At 41.8% G+C, this 13,833-nt stretch overlaps 1 protein-coding gene across 2 annotated transcripts in view; it reads left to right on the top strand.

Moving 5' to 3' along the window:
* The window catches only part of ADGRL3 (adhesion G protein-coupled receptor L3), a 480,878-nt gene that overhangs the window by 443,690 nt on the left and 23,355 nt on the right, over positions 1-13,833 (top strand). For both annotated transcript variants that reach the window (XM_066186413.1, XM_066186414.1), the window contains 3 exons: positions 7,495-7,663; positions 10,412-10,537; positions 13,155-13,251. In XM_066186413.1, the coding sequence (XP_066042510.1) occupies positions 7,495-7,663; positions 10,412-10,537; positions 13,155-13,251 (392 nt within the window). The remainder of the gene's footprint in view (positions 1-7,494; positions 7,664-10,411; positions 10,538-13,154; positions 13,252-13,833) is intronic.

Raw genomic sequence — 13,833 nt, 5'->3', positions numbered from 1 at the left:
TTAGGAGGAAGGAAATAAACAGGGTAAGCAATTCTGAGGGTAATTAATTACTTACGAAAAATGAGATGAACTTAACAGAATTGCTCTTTCCAATTGCGATAATTAAGGACAAGTCTGAGAAAGCAGGACACGACTTCCCTGGGTGAGTTGAGCAGAAAGGGATGATGCTTTGCCTTTGGCAGAAAAGTTCAGCCACTTGTTGTCCCAAATCATAGGCTTAGGCATCACATAGGGCCAAGGAGAGTTTGGCCTCATTTGTCTGAATAATATTTGCAGATCTACTGGTGAAAATCAAAAGTGGCTGTGGCTTTTAATATATATAAAATTACCCATATGTCAGGTGGTAGAGCCCCAACCTTTACAGATCTCCAAGGCATGTAAAGGCAGGAGTTTCTCCTGCAAATGAGGGTGTGGCAAGCTCACTGACCCCCGAGATGGTTACAGATGTGTTGAGGGGACTGGCCACCTACTGTCAAAGACAGTGCGGGAGCCAGGAGATGAGACTGGTAAATGATGACTTGGAAGGCTGCGTGATGGACGCCAGCAGCCTAAGGAATGAGATTAGGAAGCCATTTCACTTCATGCCATCAAGGTGGTAACTTTGTCACGAAATGCAAAGGCAAAATCCTTTAAGCACTCTTTTATTGCTTGCTATTGATTTTTCTTGCCATGAAGATGCTCCTTCACTAATTAACGATGAACCCGTTTGCTTTATGAGGGGAGTGCTGGACTTTCCAACTCCTTCAATAAATCAATTCTTTCTAATCCTTGAAATTTAAAAAAAAAAAAAAAAAGAAAAGAGAAAGAAAGCAAAACATCCCTACTACTTCATATTGGCAGGCAATGGGGAGACACAATAGCACACTTTATTTTGTGTTTCCCTCCTGCTTGCCTGCAGGAAACATCTGCCTCTCTGCTTTATTTGCACCATGTTAAAATTAATTCCATGGGTTTTTCTGAATGCTTTTGAGGGGGCACATCATCCATCTGTTTTTATTTGGGTTTCATCACCCCTAGCAGCTACTAAAGGTCCTGTATACTCACTTTGGTGTTTTTCCTTGCTTTTCAAACAGTTATTTTGGGGCCCAAGGCATCAGTCCATGTGCTTACTGAGCCTTTTCCTGCTATCTTAGAGATGGGGTAATACTTGGAATTGTCAAAAGAGTGATAAATTCAAGTTAAGTAAAGTTAAACCATAAAGAGTTGTATAAAATTATAGTATGTAAAGTCAATTAGTTATGTAGTGTTTTATTAAAGGCCTAGGTTTACTCTGAATGTGGCTCAAAACTAAACTTAATTAAGTTAAAAAAAAGAAAACAACAAAAAAACAAAACCTCTTTTCAAAGAATAAGAAGACCAGCCATTATTCCTTTTAAATGAGAGCTGTATAGCTGCTTTCTTACGACAGACTTTCTCTCTTCTGCAGCATTTTAGAACCAATCTTCATGTGAAGGTAAATTCTTGACTTACTTTTCCTGCTGCAAAAAGAAAGTAAAAGCTTTAACATTTTACGATATTGCTAATCTGGGTACATGAAAGTCATTTGCTTCATGTAATATAAATTACAGATTGTCTGCAACTGTTTTGGGTTGTCCATGTGTATCCCAGCAATTCAGTCTCCTCATGACATAAAGGTATTTCTTGGCATTTTAAAAGGATAGGCAGTGCAAAAGGGGTTCCTGAGCTTAAGATGAATTGGTTTTGAAATTCCTTAAGCATCTAAAAAATACTGTAATTAGCTCATTTTAGCAACGTTTTTAAAAGGTATTGGTCTGAAAATACCACAGGAATATAGAAGGTAGTGTGAACAGTCCTTTCTCATCACGGAAGGAGAAGGTACTCTGGGAAATCGAAAGACATCTAACTTAAATAAGGTTTTGAAGAGTTTTACATGATGTGTAATTAACCTTAAGAAGTCTTTGCCCCAAGGTAAAGTCAGGGCTTTTTTAAGATTAGAAAATGAATTAGGTATTTATACAGATTGGTAGACCATCCGCTATCCATCATCTGGGCTGCAAAGAAACACAAGGGAGGTGAGGTAAGATTTCACAGGTTCAATTAATAATGCAGCTACTAAAGATCAGCTTTTTACTTTCAGGTATTTGAAAGTGAAGCCTCCACCTAAACCATCATTCAGGTTTCCGCTGCAGTCAGTAGAGAAATGCATTTCTTCAGGGAATGGTGAAGCCCTGTCTACCTTAAATACCTGTTCTTCTTAGGAGTAAATTCTTCTTTGGGGCTACCAGTCTGATGTTAACTGTGGGAGGAGCAGTGTCACATAATTTAAATGCAGTGGGCTATATCCCTTACTGCCAGGTGTTGGATGAATTCAACCAGATCTGCAGATAGCCCTTCAGATCTCAGGCTGTGCTAGGCTAGATTTTCCAACAATTTCTGCTTCAGCTATTACTGAAGCTATTTTACTACGAGTGAATATAATCTCAGTTTTCCAGTCAGCATCTCCATTTTTCTGGGAACTGAGGCTCTTCCAAGGCTTTTCTCTTGTTTAAGTGATGGGTTTTATGTATTGCAAATAATGACACAGTATAACTGCAGCACTGATAGGTTTCACAGACTTCACCGGGGTAAAAAAAAAAAGCAAAAACAAAACATGCTGAAGTAGTTTTTCTCAGAAATTTTTGTGAACACTAGAGTTAAGCTTTTTACAACACTTGAGTTGGTAAAATGACAAGGATTATATTTCATGAGAGATATGAGAGACTAAATTCTATGGCCCCTGTGTGTAGAGAATTAAATGGGGAGTTAGGCATCTTTGAAAAATCTCACTTCTTTAGGCACCTGTTTGCTTTGGGCAGGAGGTCTGAAACACAGCCATGTTGGAAATAGGGTAAAAACTGCTGAAGTCTTTTTGGTGGTTTTCTCCTGAGCTGCTTTGCAGTGTTAGCCTCAAGCTCAAAGAGAATCCAAGTTTACCAGTTTTGCATTTTGTCTGTACAAAGATGAAATAGAGCCTTCAGCTGCCTTGAAGAAATGCTATTATGGGTTGCTGAAAAACTCTGTGAGGGTCTGGATAGTAACAGCAACATTAAAAAAACCCATTCTAATTCTCTACTTTTATAATCTAGTGCTGGTTGCTTTTCAGTATAAAGTCTTTACCATAAAACCTGCATGCTTGTGAACACAGTAATAGAAATCCAGGCCCTGCTCCTGCCCACATTGCTGGGCTGACAGCTCCAGATTGTCTCATATCTTCATTTCATTTAATTGCATTGTAGGGGAGCTGCAGGTTGCCAGTATTGACCAAAGGAGGTCTCAGTGGGATGGACTGGCCCTGGTTGACAGGGGTAATGAGATGAACATACTGAGCCATCCTCCATCACTGGCACGCATGAGGGTTTCTGTGAGGGTTCGCAGGTTCAGAAGGTCAGGGAGACTCCCCTAGGAAAATGACTGGACTAGTCCTGTGTCCCCACAGTGACAGGGGCTGGGTGATCCGTCTTGGTTTCTTCATCACTGCAGTGAGCTGCTTTTCACCCTTGCCTGGCAGAGGCCTTCCCATGAAGTGGTAGTAATTAGGTCCATGCCTTGTCACGCAAGGCTTTAGAAGATGCTGCTGCCATTATCTCAAGAATTCTGCAGTCTGACTCAAAATGTGGCAATTTGGGAGTTCCACTTTGGAAAAGTAAATGGCAATAAAGATACTCCTGTAACATGCTCCAGCCCCACATGCAGATTGCTGGAGGCATGGTGAAGTTTTGCCACTTGAACACGGGAAAGCCGTCTGTGGTGCGTATGCTGGGGTTTCAAAACTTTTCTTCCCCAGGGACAGCCATGACATTTGAAAGATATTTCAAAGTCCATTGACAGCTGTGGGATGGTAGCCAAAAGGGGTAGCTGCAGCACACAGCTAGCGATGCCTGCTTCTGTGCATTAAGCCAGCATTCCCAGTCATGTTTCCATTCCCTGGGGCAGCAAGCCAGGCTGGCTGGTGTGTTCCAGGCACACCTGTTGCCAGTCCGCCTTTGGTTTTAGTGATGGCTGGTGGGAGAAGGGAGGGGAACTAGCAGTAAACTCTATTCTCTATGTCATTATATTTCTAATGTTGGTGTTCTTGTCTTTATGTCTACGCATTCTTTAGCTATGAGGATAACAGACCCTTCATCAAGTAAGAATGACCTGAATGGCTGATAAATTTCATTTATCAGTGTGGTCTCATGAACCAGCTGTCAGATCAATATTGAAAAATCATTAAAGCTTCTGTCATTCGCTTTTGAGGCAGAAGAGCAAACTGTGCAGGAAAATGGTCAGGCATACAGCTAAGGTGCAGAGTAAATGTGCTGCATGTGTATTGCCAACCAATTGTCACCTTATTTGCTTTATATTCTTTAATTGGACATTACTTGAATTCAAGGTGAAAGTTCCCAAGTTAATCCTGTGTAGTACAGACTTGTTCTACCAATAGCAGCCTCTGGTCCACTGTGCTCTGTCACTGGGATTGCTTTATGGTAGTATAAATGCAGAAGCAAATTTTCAGAAAGGTGCATGGCTGCTATTCCCCATCATTCCCTTTCTAGTTAATGGCAGTAGTGCAAGTAAATCTGTGTGCATTGGTGCACTGGAGACTCCTTACCCATTGGAGTCCCTCCTAATTGTCCCTAATTGTAAACTACTGATTTTCAAATGCATCAAAACCAGATATTTTTTGTTTCTTTATTGCAATAAAATTCCACTACAGGAAAGAAAAGCCGTGAAAAAGCAGCAGCAAGTCTGTACAACGAACAAGAGAAAAACCTCAAGCTGTACTAAAAAACCAAACCAAACCAAACCAAAAAAAACCCAGCAAAACCCAAACCTGTGAAGAAACCCAAAAATGCCTAGAAATTACATACCTTAGGGCATCCGTGCTCTATCTCCTGCAACCAAAAAGTAATGTGCAATAGCACACAATAGAAGCAAGTCAACTTTGCAGTAGACTTTCAGTTTGTTCTTCTGGTGAAGAGTCCTTTGTGTTCGTTCTTTCAGCACCATTCCCATGTTCTCTTTCATTGCTTGGTTCTGGCTTTTTCTGCGGATGCGGGATGGAGCTATTCATAGTGATCTCCACATCTTCTTTATTGCCAGGTCTTGTTTTCTGAGGCACAACACTGTTAATGCGTGCAGTTTGCCCTGTTGGGGGTCTTCTTACCCACAGATTCCTTTCCATCACTGAAGGTAGCTTATCTTCACTAAATAACTGTTTCATTCCTGCACACCTCTGCAGCCAAAGGCTCTTTAATCAGATTCAAGAATGGGCTGTGCTTCAGAGCAGAATGCTTTTCTGATACCCAGGGAATAATTTTTAAAAGACTCTGGAAGTGCAGGAAGCTTTTTTCTTGGTATGAGAAAAGAGGAAAGAGAAAAAAAAATAAAAGGGGGTTTTCCACTTAACTTCTTCTTCTTTTTTTTTGTAAAAAAGAAAATTATTTGTATTTCATTAATTGGTACGCAACTAGGACAATAGCATGCTCTCACTGATGGTGGAATCTTGGGGAGAAAAATATCCCAAGTGACTAAAGCTATGAACTTTATCTAGTGGCTACCTTTCTGAAGGATTGTGAGAGTGTATTTTCAATTTGCATCACACTAAATATTTATTAGTGGGATTGACTGGAAATGCTTCAAAGGAGCTGTTCTGGTCTGCTAGATACATAATAGTGATTTTTAAAGAACTGTCTTAATAAGCGGTTACCTTAGGGAGCTCTTCTGGTCATGTGGTTAAATAATACATATTTTATAAACTTCAGTGGAAGACTTAATGCTGCATTTTCATTCTAATGCTGCATTTTCATTCTAATACCTAAAGAAAAAAAAATAAACAACAAAAGACTTGAATACAACATTGGTATGCTTTTGTTTGTGACAAACCCTGCTAAAAGGAAAAGGATTCAAGGCTGTAGCTGCCATGGCATCTCCATAGCAGAGATTGTCTGTCTGACCTCTGCTGGACTGCTTTGTCCCCCCCAAGTTGCTGCTGCTTCATCTTTCTCCCCCTTGCGCCATGCTGTGCTAAGCAGATGGAAGCCCAAACATGCCCAAACCCAGGTCACGTTCCCACAAGGCTGAAGGAGCTTGGAAACATAGGCAGATCCTTGTCCCTGTGAGCCCTTCTGCAGCACCTCGGGGCCTTGACAGGGAAGCAGAGGTGCTGGCTCATTGCAGTCTTGTCTGATTTGGGATATAGAAGGGCTAAACAGTGAGGAGAGGGTGCAAAGATTGAATATCAATGCGTTCATTTTTACAATGTTACACCTAGTAACAGGGGACGGCAGAAGAAAACCAAAGTCTTCAGGTAAAGGGCAAACAGATATTCAAAGTGCTGCTTGCTTCCCAGCTAGAAGTTGACTCCCTCCCCTGTGCAGCAGCAATTCCTTTAAAGTTGTAGGTAATACATAATGTGAAAACTAGGCTAGGAGCAGGACAGAGTTCCTATACTGCTTCTCACACTTCATCTCTTGTCCTGGTATTTGAAGGTCAGTCTTTGAGAAGGTAATTTAGGAGATGACTAAATGTTATTTAGCAGGGTAACATGGAATACCATCTCTGCCATCCCAGCAGAGCTTCCAGCTTTCCTGAAAACACCCAAAAACCCTAACACGCAGCAGTCATCCCACGTCCCCAGCTCTGTTGTCCAGGCAGAAGAAAGTCAGTGGAAGAAAGAAAACATCCTATTTGTTGGAACAACATTTGGGGCCAAGCAGTGGCTGCACCTCTACTCCCACTGCCCTTCTGAGGTGGAGCAAGTGATAATCTTAGTTTTGCAGCCCATGTGAAGAAAGATTGCCCCTCCTTTTCTCTGGGCAGAAGTGTGGCAGCAGCTACCACGTTAGCAAATGTGTGTGAGTGCCTGTACGAGTATACACGCTTCCCCTCATCGCAGGGAGAAAGAAGTGTGAAAGCAGCATTGCAAAGAACATCCTTGTGTGGAGTGGATCTGGCAAGCAGGGAAGGCTTGCCCACCTGCCTGTAGCTGTTTATCTGGCTTACAGGCATATGGGAGACTAGCTAAAATGCAGCAATACATGTGTCTTGGTGTTAAGAGTAAATAAAGAAGCTAATCCAGCTGGCAGTCCTGTGAAACCAGTGGACACTAAAAAAAGTGACAATCAAAGTTGTCATTTCATTTGGTTTATTTTCTTTTCCTCCATTTGCAGAAATAACATCTACATGTCATTTACATGCACTCTGCTTTTACATATTTAAAAAAGTAAAGAGACATTGTGGTTACAAATGTGCTTTGGTTATGATAAATTTCTATGCTCATAACACTTCCATTTCCTTGTATTTCCTCAAGCTTGAAGATTTGTAAACTGTATTCAGCTTGAAGACAAAAACTCCCTGTGATTTATTTTGATATGTTATTTTCTTTTTGCTAAAACCAGGGGCCAAAATCTTCCTGCCTGTAGACACATGCCTTCTTTTGTGTGGATGAAAAACCAATCCCATTCTTTTTTTCTTTTTTCTTTTTTCTTTTTTTTTTTGTGTTTCTCCTAACAGGTCCTGGGTTATAGGTGCAATAGCCCTACTCTGCCTATTAGGACTGACCTGGGCATTCGGACTCATGTATATTAATGAAAGCACAGTCATCATGGCGTATCTCTTCACCATATTCAATTCTCTGCAGGGAATGTTTATATTCATTTTCCATTGTGTCCTCCAGAAAAAGGTAAGACTGACGGTTCCCAGCAGCAAGAGAGGTGGTAACGAGGTGTTTTGTTGCCTAACAACCACAGCATAGCATCCTCTGTGTGCCCTGAATTCGTATCACACAGATTTATCTCTGTGCACCTAATAAGGGTGGTATTTAGACTGGAAACCAGCAAGATGTTAGAGGATGAGGTTCTAACAAGGACATGTGGCAGTGGCATTTCAGCAGCCTGGCAGATGTGTCAGAGGCAAGGGAAAAGGCAGCTGTCAGTTTGCAGGGTCCTGTAGCAGGGGTTTGCCTGCTGTCAGCCGGATTCTCCTTCATTGTATGCCAGTGTGAGATGGGAGAGAATCCATGAGCATCCAGAAAATGCTCACGTGGCTGAATGCTCACAGCAAAGTGGAGCTTTACATCCTTATTTGCAGTCCCTGCAGGAAATTACCCCTTTCTGTGGCAGCATATGTGGGTTGATGGGATGTAATAGGGGCTGCTTCCCCTACTTTTTTAATAACTGAAGGGCCTGTGCTCTGCAGTGGTTCATTAGCCTTTGTATTGCTTGGGTTTGATACAGTGTTTTGGAAATCTTCCTCAAAGCAAGCACAGCAAGTGCTTCTTGGTGGAAATTGAAGTATGCCCCAATTAACATTTGCAAGTTAACAGTGGAGTAACTTAGATAAACTCGGGAGGGGAAAAAGAAAAACCCAACATAATAAAAATTCTGTGTTTACGTAGATCAAATTTACAGCCTCTGACAATCAGTAATAAGTATTTTTAAGAACCTTTTTGTTTTCTACTTAGATTCAGTAGTACAGAGCTCACCAATTCTGTGCATGTCTGCTGCTAATTTGCTGTGTACATCTTAGTTTCAAAGGGCAGTTTACTGAACTAATAAACATAGGGAAGAGTTTATGTTTACCCCAGTTTCTCAGGGTAACCACTATTTTTTGGTGAAATTGCTTATTGAGTAAAGTCAGGTCCATGTTGAGATCTGTCCTCCATCTGATAGCCACAGGCTTGCTCCTCTGTTACTCACATTTTCTTATGTAGTCAAGGGAGATCTGACCCATGAAAACATAATCAAAATTCATCATAAAAAGTGAGCTCTGGAGGGATCTGCAGAGCTATGTGTAAATGTCATTCTTGAAACCAGAGGAAGACTTTTGGGGTTAAGGGTTTTGTCTTTGTTGTTGCATCTCAAATTTGTCCGTGTTAAGAAGCTTAGAAGATTTGTCTAGATGCAGCTTCCTGCTGATGATCCCAAACTTTTCAGAAAGAGTTTCCAGGCAAGATGATAGTAAGAGTGTAGGAAGCATCTCCCTTGTTTACTAAATCTGGAGGTGCCTTGCTGTGAGGAGTTTGAATTTCTGACCGTTCTGACTAGTACATACTCTCACCTCCAATGCACCCCACAAAGGGTCAGTCCCTAACCCAGCATCTGTGTACTGCTCCACAGCCTCCTTGGCTCATGGGGTTCTCAGTCAGTATGACAGAACCGTTCCTTTCTGTCTTAAGCCAATTTACACCCTCAAACCACCACTGATGACTGTGGAATTGTTCCTGATTTACGGCTGCACAGAGGGAAGGAGAATGCTGCTGGTACCTTGCTGTGGGGTGGATGCATCTCTCTGACCTAAGAGCCGAGGGAGGTATTCTTTAAGAGGAGAGAAAAAAAGTCTTTGCTTTCCTATATATCATGGCCTAGAAAATCGGCAAAATGCTACAGAGAGGCAAGCAGTGGGTGGCTAATTAAAGCAATTGAATTATTTTCTCTCAGCACAGGATTGATTAGGCACTCGAGCATATTGGGCACTTGTGGTATGTGTTTGTCTCAAGCGCTTAAGGAAGAGCCTAATGAAAAAGCTGTAATTTGCTATTTAAACAGTTGTTTCACAGAGTTGTGAAATGCTCGTGGAGAGTTTGGCAAAATTTTACAACTAACCGTGTGCTTCAAGGAATTTCAGCTGGTGTTTTGGACATGCATGATGATTTGGGGGCTTTTTTGTGTCAATGGGTAACATGACCCTCTTTTGGCTCTTCACTGCAGTCTGCTCACCTTCAGCCATGTCCCATCTGGTTTCTGGGTATTGCTGCCCATAAAAAGTCACACCTGAAGCTTGGTGGAAGGTTAGAGCCTGTCCTGGCACAAGTCAGTGTAATTCCCCTGAAGCAAAGGAGGTGGCACGGGCTTGACTGCAATGCCCCTTTAAAACATGACTGGCTTGCAGAGTGCTGTGGAAAAGCAGGTTCCAGCCATCCCTGAGCACTGGGAATATAATCTGTAATGCTGCTGGTTCTACAGTTTCCTCAAATTTCAATATGAGTGCAAAAAACATTTTTTGTATAAAAAAATCAATACCCTTCATATGTTTCTCTTGGAATTCTTTTTTCTTAGTCCCCTGCCAGAAGCAATAACTTTTAGTACCTTGATGTGCCAATTTGCTAGTTTATATCAAATCTACAATTATTTTAATTTTCAGTCATGAATAGTGTACCTGCCCTTTCTCCCATGCTCCTTTGATGTGTCTCAGAGGATGCTGTGACTGGCTGCTGCCAGCAAGCAGCGTTTGCTGCATGGGAGCAGTCTCTTGTGGCATCCTAAGCCATGAGCTCAGCTGCAAGGGGTACGAGACTGCTTTCCCACACACTGCAGCAGATTTTGTTTTAACAAAACACTGAGGAAAAACCAGGGGCTGTGTTTGAAAATCAGAATGCAGTGGGCTGGAGGAGGAGCTGCCTGCTAACCACCACCACTCTTTCCTTGGCTAGGTACGTAAAGAGTACGGAAAATGCCTGCGCACACATTGCTGTAGTGGGAAAAGTACAGAGAGTTCTATCGGCTCAGGAAAAACCTCGGGGTCGAGGACACCTGGAAGATATTCCACAGGCTCACAGGTAACCCACATTTTTTGTTTGTGTCCCAATGCCATGCCGAGACTCTTCTCAGCTCTTCTGGGAGGAGAGCTCGTCTCGGCACCAAGGGAGCTGCCTTAGGCCTCTTCCCCAGTGCATCTGCAGAGATTTCTCTCACTTCGAGACCTGAACTCAACACAGTGACTTCTCCTGAGATGAGATGGCAATTAAATGCCTCTCCAAGAGCCTTCTAAATAGTTCTGTTGGGAATAAAAAAGTCCAAACTTGCTTTCGAGAGGCAGGTGGGTGGTTATCACCTGTGGTGTCCTGCCTGCTCTCCTTGGGAAGCAGGAGCTGGGAGCATTTTTTCAGCTTTGCTATGTTCCATTACATCCTTTAATCATGAGATGAAGGTTGTAGTTATTAACTATTAACATGTACAAGAATGATGCTGTGTTTTTCTTGTAAAAAAATTTAAAAGCTACAAGTGCCTTGTAGCAGACTTCCCAGTGAAAGAGCTGGCTTTCTGTCGTTCAGTGTTTTTGTCTGTTCAGCCTCACACAATTTGTCTTAGTTTATAGATCTCTTAGGCCAAGCCATTGGGGTCAGACTGTCTCACTAAGCTACTAGATTTGTTGCCTTTGGTCACCTGAAAATTCAGGTTTTGTGTAGGTTGCACGGTTAGCAGTTTTGGAGCTAACTTGTGTGTAGAGATGCAGATTTATGGACAGAAGAGTTCATATAAAATGAAGAAGCTTATTTCTTAATCAATAGAAACCAAACATAAATATATTCGGTATTAGTAATGGAAGTAATTATACATGACAGTTCCACTATTAAATTATAAAAGACGTGCAGCGAGTAACAGCTTATAACTTTCCAGGAAAACCTAATCTGCAATTTATGTCTTGGAGAAAATCATTATTTATTTGCAATGGTTTCCAAGATGTCATCCAAAAGCTCCACTTTGGTGCTCTCATAGGTCTGGTAGCTACAAATAAAAGCTATAGAATAGAGAGCCTCTCCCTAGAAGACCATCAAATCCCAATAATATCCAAAACTCACAATATCCAGCAGCATTAGGTGGCTGATTTAAAAGTCTCTGGTGTTACATAACTTTGCTGCTGTGTTGGTGCCCTCCTCTCCCAGAAAAGTTTATTTTATTGGTCCCACCCCTCACACCAGTCCCAGCACAAGAGAACAAGCCCTTTTGAGGGTGAACTGAGTCTTCCAGCAGCAATTCACTTGTGGCAGGTGAGGCTTGAGGCACCAGGGAAGATTATTTTGCCTGCAGAGGTGTGCCCCTGGAAGGACGGAAGTTCCTTAAGGCCTGTTGTAGCCAGGAGAAACCTCTTAGAGGTGATGGAGAGTAGATGGAGATCATTCTAAGTTGTTGAAAACATCTGGCACCTAATTTTAAATAGAGAAGGCCATGAGGAGGAAAGCTTCTAAGATCCCTTTGTTCTCTAAGAAGCACATAGAAAACAGAATAATTAATCTACAGTGGATCATATCAGAAAAATACAAGAAATTAAATGTCCAGGTGAAAAATAATTACTGTAAAAGGGCATGGGCCTCATGTCAGATGGTACTTCCATTTATAGAGGGCTAATGCATGATTAGGAGATGCTGTAATTCCATGGTTAATGAGTAATCTAGGACTTTTCAGCCTGAGACCATATGATTAGGCCTTGGTAGATCTCTCATGGCTAAAATCTCACTATGGATACCACTGGATTTTTGGCACTTCAGAAAAGTGTGGTCTGTCACAGTGGGAAAAAGTCTTCCCAGTCCTCCAGGCACCTAGCATCACTTTCACACAGCCAGGGAAAACATCCATCAGAGTCACAGATGTGACGTGAGGGAGAGTTTCCCTGGGACACCTGGGTTCTCCAGTCATCCTCATGCAGGAATTGGGATTGAACTGCTCACAAGATGCATTTGGTTGATTTTTTGATATTTTGCAAGGTCTAGTTGGGGAAAAGTGAGACAGGGATGTAAATGCCACAGAGGCAGATACTTCACAGCATATTTTGAGGAACAAAACAGAAGGCCAACATATTCAGGACACTTTTGCCAGTAGCAGAAGCTATACCACAGATGGCAAAACCATCACAGATTTTTCAGTATGGGAACAGAAGTCATTCATTTGTGGGGAATTTTTTTGCCCCCCCTAAAATCCCCAAGATGGAAAATAGCCATAGAAAACTTCTGTTCATTCGGGGACACCAAGATACAAATCAAGTCTTCTGTCACACTTCACAAAAAATAAGAAACAAGTTGTCTGAGTATGAGAAGCACACGTGCTTCTGTGTGTAGGTTATTTTTCCATTATTTGGTGCTGTACTGATAAACCTGTAGTTGGCATGGAGTCTGGGTTTCTCTCATGCATGATTTTTTTTTTTTTTTAATTAAGATGTAGTCAATTCAGTTATACGCTTTTTCTTTGAGCTAGGCATTTGTGTTACAAAGTAGGTCTGGCAGGGTCTGGCATGCATGAGGCAGGTTACAACAAAACAGCAACTGCTTGCTTACAGCTGGCTAGAAGCAAGTCTCATCCTGAGCTAGACACGCCAGCAGCCATCTTTAGTGAGGCAGAAAGAAACCTCTCTACAGCTGCTAAAAATTCATTGCCTGCTGTGCTTCAATCCCTCTTCAGAGCCGGATTCGTAGGATGTGGAATGACACAGTTCGAAAGCAGTCCGAGTCTTCCTTTATTACCGGAGATATAAACAGTTCAGCTTCACTCAACAGAGGTAATTATAAACTATTTTTCATATCTCTGACTCTTCTGATGGCTTGAAGAAGTCTGAAATGTGTTGCCTCTTTGCCCCCTGCCTTTTCCTCCTCACCCCAAACATCACTGGACCCTTTTCTAGCACCCAAGGAATGTTAACAGTGATAAATGGGAGGAGGTTTTATGGTGGTTGTTGCCTTCTTTTTCTTTTCTTTCTTTATTTCTACACGTGCATTTTCAAGAATTGTCATTTCTGGAAGGAAGTTAGGAAAAGTGAAAGAGAGAAATGAAATTAAGTTGAAATCTCCCCTTTCCCTCAGAAAGCTGCTAGTGCCAGAAGCTGCTGACGTGTCAGGCCTCATTGCTGACAGTGAAAATGGGCCATTGCAGCACTGTACAGCCTGTGTTAAGCATCACAGGAGTCCTGATTGTCCTGCATATGTAGCAATACTGTCATCTTTACAGAAGCAAAAGTGAACAGCAGAACATAGATGTAAGGAAAAACTGTGCTTGGAACAAAATTGTCTGTGTTGGTGTTGATATACCTAGTTTGAAGAACTGACTGATGTGAACTTTATAGACATCTGCGGAGGAAAGGCTA

Source organism: Chamaea fasciata, unplaced genomic scaffold, assembly GCF_029207755.1.
Source record: "Chamaea fasciata isolate MVZ Bird 193981 ecotype frontalis unplaced genomic scaffold, bChaFas1.0.hap1 SCAF_6, whole genome shotgun sequence".
Taxonomy (NCBI): Eukaryota; Metazoa; Chordata; class Aves; order Passeriformes; family Sylviidae; genus Chamaea; species Chamaea fasciata.
Note: the sequence above shows the minus strand (reverse complement) of the source record. Positions and strands in the feature narration are given on the sequence as shown.